The sequence below is a fragment of the Hydra viridissima genome, unplaced genomic scaffold, assembly GCF_058129835.1.
Source record: "Hydra viridissima isolate aposymbiotic clone 2 unplaced genomic scaffold, HvirCarnegie_v1 scaffold_10, whole genome shotgun sequence".
NCBI classification, from domain to species: domain Eukaryota; kingdom Metazoa; phylum Cnidaria; class Hydrozoa; order Anthoathecata; family Hydridae; genus Hydra; species Hydra viridissima.
Window position 1 is genome coordinate 11,005,296 of NW_028324309.1, and position 14,194 is coordinate 11,019,489.

General features: G+C 28.3%; 7 protein-coding genes across 9 annotated transcripts in view; 2 read left to right on the forward strand and 5 right to left on the reverse strand.

Moving 5' to 3' along the window:
- Positions 1 to 14,194, reverse strand: part of LOC145181042 (cysteine-rich protein 2-binding protein-like) — a 400,331-nt gene that overhangs the window by 277,207 nt on the left and 108,930 nt on the right. The gene's annotated exons all lie outside the window — the stretch shown is intronic.
- Positions 1 to 14,194, reverse strand: part of LOC145181378 (liprin-alpha-2-like) — a 391,227-nt gene that overhangs the window by 268,103 nt on the left and 108,930 nt on the right. The window lies entirely within an intron of this gene.
- LOC145180864 (tyrosine-protein kinase ABL1-like) overlaps positions 1 to 14,194 on the reverse strand; it is a 324,834-nt gene that overhangs the window by 201,710 nt on the left and 108,930 nt on the right. The gene's annotated exons all lie outside the window — the stretch shown is intronic.
- Positions 1 to 14,194, reverse strand: part of LOC145181231 (uncharacterized) — a 313,564-nt gene that overhangs the window by 190,440 nt on the left and 108,930 nt on the right. The window lies entirely within an intron of this gene.
- Positions 1 to 14,194, reverse strand: part of LOC145181932 (hamartin-like) — a 175,945-nt gene that overhangs the window by 52,821 nt on the left and 108,930 nt on the right. The window lies entirely within an intron of this gene.
- On the forward strand, positions 3,371 to 6,048 carry LOC149883110 (uncharacterized). Its single transcript, XM_090100824.1, has one exon. It carries the CDS (start codon positions 4,176 to 4,178, stop codon positions 5,736 to 5,738), a length of 1,563 nt encoding a protein of 520 aa, XP_089956950.1. The 5' UTR covers positions 3,371 to 4,175; the 3' UTR covers positions 5,739 to 6,048.
- Positions 7,076 to 14,137, forward strand: LOC149883111 (carbohydrate sulfotransferase 11-like). Its single transcript, XM_090101007.1, has 6 exons — positions 7,076 to 7,189; positions 9,852 to 10,053; positions 10,694 to 10,749; positions 10,986 to 11,039; positions 12,790 to 13,032; positions 13,274 to 14,137. The coding sequence occupies exons 2-6, from the start codon at positions 9,876 to 9,878 to the stop codon at positions 13,859 to 13,861; spliced, it is 1,119 nt and encodes a 372-aa protein (XP_089957133.1). The 5' UTR covers positions 7,076 to 7,189; positions 9,852 to 9,875; the 3' UTR covers positions 13,862 to 14,137.

Genomic DNA, 14,194 nt, shown 5'->3' on the forward strand with positions numbered 1-14,194 from the left:
ATTTCTAGAAGCATGTCATTTTATCCAAATATAGTTTTTATTTACTAGAAAAGCTTAAAATGTTTCTTGTTTTTGTCATGTTGTATTACATACATAGTCGCCGAGTTCAAGGGGGCAACAACAAATTCCGGAAATTTATGCACGGGGAGGGGGTATCTATTCGCCCCCGTGATAAGCCGTGATAATATATTATCAGTTTAGTGCTGTAACTGGTAGAAGTACCAGCAAGTGTGAATTGCACATTTTGACAGCCTTTTCAAGTATCAATGCAAGTTTTCATAAAATCTATCATAAATGTTTTTGAATTCCTTCAAAAATTTTCCGTTGACGGCTTCTACTGGCGAAAAACTTTTTTGTTTTGTTTATTACTTAAATTTAGGGTTGCGTTATTTATTGACTATCCTTATAAAAAAAACTATTCGAAAATTTGATTTTAAAAGAATACTAGAGCTTCCAGGTTCATTTGTACTTATCAAGCCAGGAATTTCAAAATTCCTGGCTTGGCATGTACAAATGGCTTAATTATGACAAAGTCAAAAATAAAGCACTCTGTTCAATATGTCAAAGAAGCGAAACTCACAAGGCCATTTATTCAAAGTTTACCACAAAAGGATTTAAGTATTGTAAAAAAAAGTAATTGAAAGATTTAATTGCTTCAAAAATCAGCAAATCACTGAAAAAATATTACCAAAGAATCATACAAAGAAAAAGGTATAAATACATCTTCACAAACTTCGTTCTCGCACCAAAAATGTATGAAGAAATCAAGAGAAGCTCTCAATAAAATTATTTCCACTGTTGGCTTTACTTGCAAGACAAGGACTCGTCATTCGAGGTCATACAGATGAAGGTTTAAATTTGAGTTGGTTTTGAAAGTTAGAGCTACAGATGTTTCGCAATTCAGTTCTTGGTTACAGAGAACGAAATATAAATAAAAACAAAATTATATAGTATGACTTCGCATGAAATAATAAACGATAGTATCCGAAATAATCAGAGTTATTACTTTCAAAATTAAAAAAGTAAAATTTTTTTCAATAATGCTTCAGACACTATCTGTAATGGAACAGACTTCAGACATATCTGTAATGGAACAGGTTTCATTGTGTGTTCGATCGGTCAACCGTGACACATTTCAAGTTGAAGAATATTTTTTTGGTTTTTACCGAACAGACAAAACTGATTGTAAAACTCTTTTGAAAGTGGTTTGTGATATGTTAATCACAATAGATTTACGCATAAATATTTTAAGAGGGCCAATGCTTTGATGTTGCGAGTAATGTTTCGAGAGTTCATAAGGGCTTACAAGCAAAAATAAGAGCCATCGAATCTATAGCATTATTTTTACATTTTCAAGCGCATTCACTAAATCTTGTCGCACCATTTTCACTGCAAAAGAGCGTTACAATAAAGTCTACAAAGAAGTGATTGTTGTGTTCTAGTAGGTCTAGCATCAAGGTTACTTCTGACTCTCAATTGCCGTTATTGAATACAGAGTCTAATTTAAAAATCTCTTCTTCAAACAATTTGTGACTTTTGTAAAGATAATCTAAATATAGATCGACATAAATTGCATAAGAGCATGTTTCATGACATAATTGAAGCCAAACATTTAAAAGTAGCATCTTTTATGGACGTTTTAAATGTTTTGAAATGTCATAAAAATAGCATGATTCATCTAACAGAGCTAAAAAAATTCGTGCACTTAGCTATGACAGTATCAATAGCAACGTGTACTAGCGATCGTTTTCTATGCTAAGAAGAATGAAGACATATTTAAGAAATACAATGACCCAGAAGAGATTAAATCACTTGTCCATTATTAATCTTCACAACGAAGAACTGGATATTCTGGATATGGAGGATTGGTAATGAGTTTGTAAAAAAGCAAACCATTCTAAGCAATATTGTTGCTATAAAAATTGTTAATTCACAAGTTAATAAAAAAATACCTACATTTTATTCATTTAGGGACGTCTTTCTTTAAGTTCCTCAAAATCTCAATTTGTTATCACTTATATTTTTGAATAAATATATGTGTACCTTGCCAAGTACATTTCTCATTTATTTTCAACTTGTATCAAAAATAAAATCAGTTCTCTCTCTTATTTTTTGCATTTTAAATAGAGAATAGCCGTTTGTGATCTTATTGAAATTAGGAGTCATCAGTAAATGATGCCAGTAGATTAAGGGGGAGGGGGAGTAGGTAGCTTTTGCCTCCTAGTATTTCCACTTGCCCCCTTAGTTCGCGCTCTCTCTCTCTCTCCCTCTCTCTCTCTCTCTCTCTCTCTTTCTCTCTCTCTATATATATATATATATATATATATATATATATATATATATATATATACATATATATATATATATATATATATATATATATATAAAATTTTACGTTTTTTATATCTATGCATGTATGTATGTATGTATGTATGTATGTATGTATGTATGTATGTATGTATGTATGTATGTATGTATGTATGTATGTATGTATGTATGTATGTATGTATGTATGTATGTATGTATGTATGTATGTATGTATGTATGTATGTATGTATGTATGTATGTATGTATGTATGTATGTATGTATGTATGTATGTATGTATGTATGTATGTATGTATGTATGTATGTATGTATGTATGTATGTATGTATGTATGTATGTATGTATGTATGTATGTATGTATGTATGTATGTATGTATGTATGTATGTATGTATGTATGTATGTATGTATGTATATTCACTGTACCTTTTTTATTACTCCTCGACTCCTCGTGTTCATTTTTAGTATTATGCTATAACTCAGCGATTTAGAATAAGCACTAAACTTGAGAACAACTAAGTATAAAATAAATTCTAATATTAAGAGAATAATAAATAAAATCGTATGAATAGAAAATACAAACTCTATAATATTACCAAAAATATATTAACTTTTATGAAAAAATATTATTTCATCAAGTATTATTCTAAAAGTTTTAAATTTAATGATTTATATTTGGTTAAAAACTAGTGGAATGGGAGATTTATTTAAAAATTCATTCCAATCGGGAGGGGCGGAGGAAGGTTCCCATTTTAAAACGAAATATAAAAACATTTTTTATGTTAACAAGTTGACTCAATTGATACAAATGAAGGCTTGAAACTGTTAAAAATATAGTAATTTTTATGATTGAAAAAAAACACTTGTAATTCATAACAGAAATTTATTGTCTCGATAATTTATATGCCTCAATGTTTTTTTTACGTAACAATAATTTCCGCACAATATGCATAAAAAACAACTTCATAACGCAACGAAGCAACGAAATCAGTATTTGAGCATACCGGTGAGCAGGTCGTGAGAGTAATTCTGAATTTTTGTAAAACCGCTGTGAGTTCGGTAAATCTATGCAACGATATTCTACTCATACAGCAATTTATCTTTAAGTTTATTATCCAATGAGATTTAAATTATGGTAAAAGAAAAACCAATCGAGTGCTAGCTAATTAATGAGACTGTCTGAAACAAGCCGCAGAAGCAAACAAACGATTTTAATTCAAAACAATTTTGAAAGATTCAAAAATAAAAAAATTTTTTTTTACGATAAACCTTAATCAATTATTTTAAATAAGTTTTTTTTTTTTTTAAATCTTTTTGTTACTTAAGCTGAAATGTTTTTAGACTTGCTAAATATTATGTTAATACGTTCAAGAGAAGTTGAAAAGTCGGAATTATAAAGAAATGATAAAAATTGATAATTAAGAATACAATCGAAGGAAATCCGGAAATAGTTTTAGAATTAAACAAATTTCAAAAGCGTTGTATCTCGGCGAGCCATAAAAACAAATCATTCCCACGAAAGCGGCCCGAAAGAGAGCATTGCTCTAATGCAAATAATTTTCACAAACGGTGAATGGGCAGGTAAAGAAGCTTTCGATGTTTCTTCCCAATCATCTTATTGTGTATGTATTTCAAATCGAAAATTAGACGTTGATCTAAAAAATTGAATGATCCAAATAAGAAAAGGGAAATCTTTGTGATCGATCATTTTTAGATCAACCAAAAATAAAATAAATTACGTCATGGATTGTAACTTTCAAACATTTTTGGTGTGATTTATTTCTAAAGCGTTGAGCAGTGAATGAAAATACACATAATAATCATCAGTAAAAAAACTTGTTAAAGAAGAGAAATGAATAAAATTGATATTTCGAACGTCGATGATATGCTTTTGAATTCGTTTGGTATGTCGGACATTGGAAATATAGATTTTGACAAATATCAAAAAAGTATCTTTTCGCCGTCACCGACTAAAAGTAACAATCTTACGGCAACTACAACACTGCCTTCTTCATCACCTATACAAAAAATTAACTCTCCGCAAAAAGCTATATCTCCCCACGTTGTGCCACTTTTCCAGCACCCTTTACCACCTCATCAACCACCTTTGACACCTCATCGTCGCCAAACTCAACAACAAGGACTTTTCTCACCTCTTCAATTACATCATCAACAGCAAGCAGAGCAATTACAACGGAAAGTTCACATAGGACCACATTTTGACAGACTCGGTATTCTAAACCAAGCCAATGAAATCCCTCAACAAATGAATGCACCTTTTTTTGCAAAAGCTCTGCAGCAGCATGGAAGTACAACACTCGGAGCCATTCTTCAGGCCCATCAACATGCTTTACAGCAACATTTTCAACGAGAGAATTTTCTTCACATGCAACAGCAAGTGGCTCAACAACACATGTTTCAAATGCCAATGAACAATATGTATCATCAGCAAAGGATAAATCAATTGATAAGACCGGATGATCAAATTGTACCTAATCCTCAAGTATATCCACAACAAGATATTTGGTTGCAATTGCCAAATCCAAATTATATTCAGCCAAAACTAGCTCAAAGAAAGAGAGAAGACATAGATTCTGACAGCTCTTGTTCAAGTTTTGCAAGTAATGCGAGCAGTCATAGTAAGAGGCAAAAGTTTGATAACTACGTTATCTTCAATGATGAAACTTCGAGTTCAGTTGAAGAAGATAAAGAAGACAACAGAATAAAACCACCGAAAAAAAGCGTTTTTGTTTGCTATCAATCAGAATGCAATCGAAGTTTGCCTTCTTTTTCTGATGCATTTACGGGGCATGTCAATAAGCTAAAAGAAAAAGAAAAAGAAATTAAAAATATTTCTGACAAAAACTTTCAATTTTCTTGCCAACTTTTATCTCCGACTTTAAACGAAGTCACAAATTCGAACCCGCACGATAGTTTTAACGAAACAGAAGAAAATTCAAAGGAGAAGAAAAATAACAACAGCGAACAAAGAAACGAAAAGTGTGAAACGGAAAGCATAGAGAAAGAGAAAGCTCAAAGTGACCTTTATTCAGACTTCCTGGACAGCGTTGGGAAGGACCGTTTGTTTTCATACGGCGCTGATTTAGTTCTTGAACCTAAGAGAAACGAACCTGCAACAGAAGCTAACAAAGTTTTAAGCGTCCGGAAAGATTGCGAAGATGTAGACAAACCAGTCGATAGCATTAATATCTTTAATGAAGATCTTGATCTGGATAGTGACCACACGCATTATGAAAACCTTTTTAATAACAGCTCTGACGAAAATTATTTTCAAACTTTTAAAGACAACAACTTGCATCTCATCAATGAGCTTCATGGGAGTAAATTAGATGGTAATGACGATTTAGCAAAGCTACTTCATAGCCCTATGGATTTTCTTAACGATAAATTTTAATTCACAATAATATCCACCATTCTATTATTTTGAAGCTATTTATTTTTAGAAAATAAAAAAATAAATAAAAAAAAAAGAAATAATGGTTCCCTGTTTAACGTTTTAATGATGCATTTTTATTTACATTAAAATAATTTCAAATATATTTTATATACTGCAGAATTTTTTTAGACTTACGATGATTCCAGCATGCCATTGTGAAACCATTTATATATATAAAACCCGTTTTTAATGGTTATTATCCAACCATCTCGTTATAAAATTTTTTTATATTGAAATAGAATTTAATTATATATTTATTGAAACTTAAGTTGTATTCATTTGAAATTTGTTTCAATGAGTTTTTAATATTTCGTGTGTCTGTTTGTGTAAGTATGTGTATACATTTCAGAATTATTGACAGCTACAAAGAACTTTGTTTTGACTAAAACTCATCAAAGAAAATCACTGAAATTAGTTGAACAAAAGCAACAGAAATCTTTTACGTTTTTTATTTTTAAATCAAAGCCTCTACCAGAAGACACACCTTTCTTTATGTAGAAAGACCAATTGATTTATGATACCCATGATCTTAATAACACATTCAGTTTCTGTCGGAATTTGGGTTCGCATGTCTGATGCAAATTAACTTTCCATAAGTATTTTACTTCGAGATCTGAGACAATCTTCTATTTCCTCCCTGATTTCTAAGTATATCATCAAAATCTTTTTACAAACCTCGTCATAATCTTCTACGAACCTATTCAATATCGGCTAAACAACTTTGTAGATTAGTAGCCTACATTTAAAATTTTTAATTATAAAAGATTAAGAAATACAATACCAAATGATGTAATGTTACAAACTATTTTATTGCAATAAAAATGTCGTGAATTTGACAAATTTAATACTGCGTGGCATCTTTTTCTTTTAATGCATATAAAAAGTTTTTTCAAAATCAAGTCTGTTTTTGAAAGATCTTATCGGCATTTCATCCTCAATCCTCCACTAATTTTAAACCACCGAACAAAAGAAAAATTCTTTAAAAACAGGGTTTTGGTAAGTTTGTTACTAAGTGACAAAAGTACAAACAAATCAGTAAAATGATATAAGAATGACGCTTGAATTAATCTCTTTAAATGTATATAATTTGATTGTCACACTTCCACCTTTTAACATTAGCTATGGTGTTCATATAGCTGTAATAAATAATTTTATTAAATGAAAAATAAAAAGATAAGAAAAGATTTAATGAAATGTTTGACTTTAGAACTTGACAACTTCTGAATTTTGATAACTGCAGCAATTGATTTCCATGATGCTTTTTTAAATAATCACTTTAATAATCTTATCTTTTTTCAAATAATAAGTTTGATAAACTTAGATTTTCACGCTGTACAAAGGAAGTTGTTGGACGTGTTTTTACATATATCCAAGTTTATTTGAATTGTTATAACAGCTATTGGCTACAGGTAAAAGTTAATAAAATTTTCTTTGACTTGAATTTTTTTTTGTCTCAAACCTGGTGTGAACATCTTGACTTTCTTTAATCTTCTAAAAGTATTTTGTTTATTACATAAGTTGCATGTAATTCTTAATATATTAATTCAGTAGTATAATATATTAGTTTGATTTTTAATATATTATTTACCAATTTTGTGCAACATAACTTCTAAAGCAAAGCTTTAACGTTTTAGTATTGCAATGGTTTTAAGTAACTATACTTCTATATAGTTTGCTAATGCAGTGGTGGAGACATAGGGGGTGCAGGGCAAATGGATCACTGGCCCACCAAAACGAAAAAGCAGGGCTAAAAAGTTATAAAAATTTACCTGTAGTTGTTACTTTCGATTGCTATTTATTAAATCTTCTTCTAAGAAATTCAATTTTTCACTAAACGCATTTGAATTATTTTTTTGATAGCATTATTTGATAGAATTATTTTTTTAGATAGATAGAATTATTTTTTTGATTGTTGTACAGTGAGGCCAAAGTTAAGTAATATGTTGAGTATTTTAAATAGATAATTTTACATATCAGATTAGTTCATATAAACAATCTTTTTTGGAGGGTAGTTGGAGCTTTACCAATATTCACAGAGGTCCATAAGTTTTATGTTTTCAGATCCTTGAAAAGATTCCCCGTAACTGCAAGCAGCACATGCAGAATTACCATAATGATATGCTTTAAACTATTCAGGAATATGAAAAAAAATTAAAGAGAAGGTTTTGATATTAAAGTTTTTAGAGAATCTGGAGATTTACGAAGAGTCGAAGAGCTTTCGCTGAGATTCTTTTCACGGGATTGTAAATAGAGTGCAGACAGTACTGCGTAAGTAAACCAAAAAATTTATTTGAGTAGTTTTCTGTTCTTCTAGTTTACCACCACAGTACCTCTAACATTCCAGTTAGCAAACTTTTGATGCTGCTGGTCGCGTACTTGTTCGTCCATTTTTACCATTAAAAAACCTGTGTGTTAAAATTATAAAACTACCAAAATGGCTGATCTGTCTTCCTATGTAAAGTATAACTTGGCTTTTTTTTCGTCAACTTGTAACAAATAATAGTTCATTTACAATCTCATAAGCAAATATATGTAGACAAACGAGTAAATCTCATGAGTAAATATTCAATAAGAAGACTTAATGTTTCTTATTCGAAAGAGTTTAATACGCAATTTCTTTAGATTAAGTTTATGTTTTTTTCTTTATAAGAGAAAAATGTACGCTTTCAAGTCTTTAGTAAGTTTTTTTATGGATGACAATAAACTTTCTATTAAACATTTGATCGAAATGTAATTGAATTTAATCAAAGAAAAAAACGTCTGCTGTTTACATTTAGAAAATAAAAGCGAAATCAAAGCTGCTTAAAAATTGTAGAACTTATTAGAAATCTTAGGTTTAATGGGTGAATGCCGATAAATGTACAACTTCGAAAATATCTTAACATTATTTCAAAACTTTTGATATACACTTTATAAATAAAAATATTACAATCCTAATGGGATGGTTTCCATCATCAACTAAGGTTCCCTTGTTTTAAAACTCAATGTAGTAATTTTTAACTTTTACTTTTCATCGATCTTTGAGAATGATTTTATAATTCTTCTGCAATTCAAAAAAATCATTAAAACTTTTACGATATATGTAAAGCTCTCTGATAACTTAAGGATTTATACAGTATTAAAGAGATTCTTAGGATTCCAATGTAATTTTGGGGATTCCGATGAAATTTTGCTGGATTTTAGAGATAATTCTAAGAACCAATATCTATTAGAGTTCTTTCATAACCTCTGATGGATTCTGTATGTAGATTTGTAGCTTTAAGTTGTACTAGAAATTCTTTCTTAAGATTATTATGCATTGGTTCTTTGTTATAAAATAGTTAGACAATCTTCTCTTTCTTCACTGACTTTAAAAAACCCTTTAAGAGAAATGAATAAAATATGCAAAAAGAATAGACGAGCCCTCCGAAGTTCAAAGTGGAACAACTGAATAAAATATTCTAAATGAAATAATTTTCATTAAAGGTAAAAAAAACAACCACTTAAAAGCACGGAAATTGAGCTGATTTAATCTATCAAATTTGTATCACATTCAATTTGATGCCGATATATTAAATTGAAGCATTTAGAATCTGAAGCCAATTTTTTATCCAAGGTGAAAATAACAATGTTAATGTTTTGCGTTTAGATGACAAAGTCTTTTTTTTTTTTTAAAATTGAAAATGTTATTGAGGAAATGAAGTCATCTGAGGAAACTACGACATTTAGTGTTACGCTTCTAATTGTGCAATTTTAACGCATGAAACCATAAATAAGAGATACGATATCATACGAAAATTCGTCGTAGTTTCTCTAGATTTATTATCTATAAATGTAATCCGCTGTTAATAGACAGAACAAAATGTAAGACTTAAATCTGTGAAGTTTGGAACTTTTCAAAATAGTATTACAGACTTGAACTTTTAATCATACATACAATGGTAAATATTTTATATACTAAAAAAATGGCGCTGTAATTAATAGTTTTTCATTTTATTATTTCTTGCGTTTAACGGAAAAAAACGTTGTAATTTCCTTTAACATCTTTAAAAATAATTAATGTTAAAAAAACACTCACCTTCTTACCTTTAGACGCAACAAAATCGGTTTTTAAAAATGTCAATACGCGCAAGCGTCAACCAAAAGATGAAGCAAACGATGGGAAATTATTTGAAAAAACTTTGTAAAAAAGTATTTGGATATAAGTTAGTTTGGATTTTTCTGGTTTGTCTTGTGACTGCAGAGAGTTTATACACAATTAGCTGCATCAGGTGGTGCAACAACTCCTCATCTAGTAAGCTGAATATTGTAATTATCAATATTTTTTGAAGCGATTTTCTAGTCAGGTATTCAACACCCAGTAAGCTGATTTCTCCCTTCAAAAGCATTTAAATGATAATATTAATAATAATAACAACAACCAGAAATAATGATGATAATAATAACAACAACAACAACAACAACAACAACAACAACAGCAACAACAACAACAACAACAACAACAGCAACAACAACAACAACAATAACAACAACAACAATAATAATGATAATAATGATAATAATAATAATAATAATAATAATAATAATAATAATAATAATAATAATAATAATAAAAATAATAATAATAATAATAAAAATAATAATAATAATAATAATAGTAATAATAATAATAATAATAATAATAGTAATAATAATAATAATAATAATTAATAATAATAATAATAATAATAATAATAATAATAATAATAATAATAATAATAATAATAATAATAATAATAATAATAATAGTAATAATAATAATAATAATAATAATAATAATAATAATAATAATAATAATAATAATAATAATAATAATAATAATTAATAATAATAAAAATATCAATGAAGTACTAAGAACTTCAAATTTTTGTAACAATTCTTTTTTATTATTACAGGTAAATATGACAACAAAAGTAAAACAAACGGCGTTGTTTCTGCTGTCCTCGGAAAGGTAAAAGAAAGTTGCTTTATTAATAACGCATTTTTATTAACGCATTTTATTAATAACGCATTTTTATTGCGAATTAAAGAGTTTTCTTTTTAATTAAGCACATCAAAGTTCCTTAAAGTTGTCAATTGATTCAGCTCCTCGATCATCTTTATTGTGATTGATTCATCACTGAGAAATAATAATTTTGCACTTTTTCTGTACAACTTCATATTTTAATTGCCATTTCAATGGTTTAGTTTAGGCGCACCATACCCAAATTGTTTGATGAGCTAAAAAAAATTTTTACTGAGGTGGGTTGAATATACCAAGATAAAATAAAAAAATTATTTTAAGTATTTTATCATCGTACAACATTCAAAATATTTTTTTATCTTGCAACTTTAACGTGGTATTTGTTTTAATTGCTGATATAATTTATATTACTATAATTTTTAAAATGTCAAGGATATATTTCTAATAAAAGTTAATCATATTCCATTCACAAGGGCATTTTAAATTGATGTTTGGTTGTAATTCTATTAGCTCCATTTATAAATTTGTAAGCGCGGATTTCACCATGAAAATCAAGAATATTTTGAACATTTCCTCTTCAATGTATGACAATCTGGAAAATCTGGAGAATCTGGTATTGAATTCTTCGAATGACTGAAATTTTGTTATGAAGGAATTTTTTATGATAATAATCGTTAATCAACTTATTTGTAACTTCTGATTTCATTCAGTTTGATTGTTATATCTGTTAGAAAACATCTAGAAGCCATCACCCGAAAGTGCACTTATATTATGACCATTAATATTCATGAAAGTTTTAATTTCTTCTTTTCCAAAATTGCAAAAAGTAGTTTCCGTGGCATTACCACCAAACTTTGGTATAATAAGTATGCTGTATTTGAACTTTTTCTAAGAACTTCCAAGATGTAATCAAAAGTTAATTTAAAAGCACCAACATTTTATTCCAACCAAGGGGCCACTCTTTTTCGATATCTACGAGATTTCACAAATTTATCTTACGACTTTGAGCACAATATGACACCATCTTTAACATTTCTTCCAGTGGTCGTGCCTTTTGAACTCCCAAGTTCGAGTAGTTCTTCAGTAATATTCATTTTACTGTCAACTCTTCTAACAAGATTGCAAGCCAAGCAGTATCATTGATACCTGACGTTTCATCCAAAGCAAATGATAAATATACGTAGCTTTTTGTAATTGTAGCAATGCATAAATCTCAATCGAAATGTTCTCCATTCTCCTTTCTACAGTTTTACATGACAGACTAATTTTTTCTGAACAGATTTATTCAACAGTCTTTGATACAGCTACCCTTTGTAAAAGGCGTCATATATTTAAGTAATAATGTCAGATACTCAAAAGCAAGCACTGATAACATGGTGTAAAATACATTTTGTTGAGATGATAAATTGTACTTCAAAGATTGTAACTTTCTGTTCGCCATCATTAAGTTTATCAATTTTACTATATTTTTTTTTTTATAATGTCTGCTTAAAATAATTTTAAAACTTTAACTCTATGGAGACAAATCAAACATACAGCATTTTGTTTTAAATGAACAAAAAAGTACAAATTTTCCCATTCACTCTAAAACTTTCTATTTTCAACTTCAAATTTTCTTTCCTTTTTTTCAATTTTTCTTTCAAGCATAACGAATAAATATAATATCCAATAGAAATAAATACGATAATTATTGATATAATAATAATAATAATAATAATAATAATAATAATAATAATAATAATAATAATAATAATAATAATAATAATAATAATAATAATAATAATAATAATAATAATAATAATAATAATAATAATAATAATAATAATAATAATAATAATAATAATAATAATAATAATAATAATAATAATAATAATAATAATAATAATAATAATAATAATAATAATAATAATAATAATAATAATAATAATAATAATAATAATAATAATAGTAATTTTTTTTTTCAGAAATTATCGTTATTTACCTTGTTAAAGTTAATGCTTGATGAAATTATTTAGAAATGTCATTTAGGAATATAATGGTATTCCAAAAAGTCTTGTCGATCAACAGGAAAAAAGACAAAAAATGATGCTCAAATTTTGCAAGTCAAACGTTTGGAGTAAAAGTAGGGATGAACACATGATTTACTCTGACAAAGAAAGACTTCTTTATTGCTTTATACCTAAGGCTGCCTGCACTACTTGGAAAAGAATGTTTCAACTTTTTGACGGAAAAATGAATTTAACTCAAGTAATGGCTGTTGAGAAAAATGCCGTAAGTTTGTAAATAAAGGGGAATTTTTTTTACGATTCATTTTTCATTAATCGTATATTCATGTTACATTTGAGTCATTAGAGTTTATTTTTACAGTTTAATTGTTAGAGATATTTTGCGCCTATTTTTTGTATAAGATTTAAAACTGTTTTCAGAATTTTCTGATTGGAACTTTCAAATTATGAAATTTAAACTAACATATATATCATACCATTTTAACATTTTACAGTTTATTTTACAGGTTCACAAGCTTCATTTTAACAACTTCACTACACTCGATGCTTCCCAAAAACATTTTCGCAAGGAAAACTACTACTCTTTTTTAATAAGCCGTCATCCGTTTGAAAAACTATTATCAGCATACAGAAATAAATTTCAGGATCCATACACGCCGCATTATCAAAGAAAATACGGTTCAGAGATACTTCGTTTATTCCGGAAAAATCTTACAGAAGAGGAATACACAAAAGGAGAAGGTGTCACTTTTCGAGAATTTATTAAATATATTATTATGGGAAAAACTTTTGATAAGCACTGGGGTCTTATGACGCAGTTATGCTCTCCGTGTCTTTACAACTACAAGTTTTTGGGAAAAATGGAGAGTTTGGTAGACGACGCAAATACAGTTCTCAAAAACGCTGGTATTTCTCATAAGTATTCGTTTCCTAACAATTCAAGAGACCGTTATGAGCCAATATCAGTATCAGATATGAAAGCTCAATATTTGCGTCTGACAAAGTCGGAAATTAGAAAACTTTACATAATGTTTAAAGATGATTTCCTTGCATTTGGTTACGTTGTCCCAAGTTACTTAAAAATCAGCTTTTAAAAGTTTTCCGGCTTGTGAATCAAAAACCATGTGACGAAATCCAGTTGGATTTTTTTCACATGGCTTTAGATTCATATTTAGGAAAAGGTGGAGTTTTGCTAAGTTATACAAAACAATAAAAAAAAAAAAGTGAAATCAACAATCGTGTATAAAGTTAAATTATAAAGGAATTAATTGATAATTTATATGAATATTTATATAACTATTTTATGAAACAAAATTAACATTACGTTTACCGAAAACAATATAGATTTTTGATCGTTTCATTAAATCGTCCTCGATGCAAAAAACAGTAAACCAATTTATAATTTATAAATTAATAAATTCCTCTAT

Excerpts from the sequence above, each read along its gene's own strand:
- LOC149883111 (XM_090101007.1), top strand. The coding sequence starts at position 9,876 with ATGTCAATACGCGCAAGCGTCAACCAAAAGATGAAGCAAACGATGGGA. Across the intron at positions 10,054-10,693 it reads GTGCAACAACTCCTCATCTA|GTAAATATGACAACAAAAGT; the intron begins GTAAGCTGAATA and ends TTATTATTACAG. Across the intron at positions 10,750-10,985 it reads TTTCTGCTGTCCTCGGAAAG|TTTAGGCGCACCATACCCAA; the intron begins GTAAAAGAAAGT and ends TCAATGGTTTAG.
- LOC149883110 (XM_090100824.1), top strand. The coding sequence starts at position 4,176 with ATGAATAAAATTGATATTTCGAACGTCGATGATATGCTTTTGAATTCG.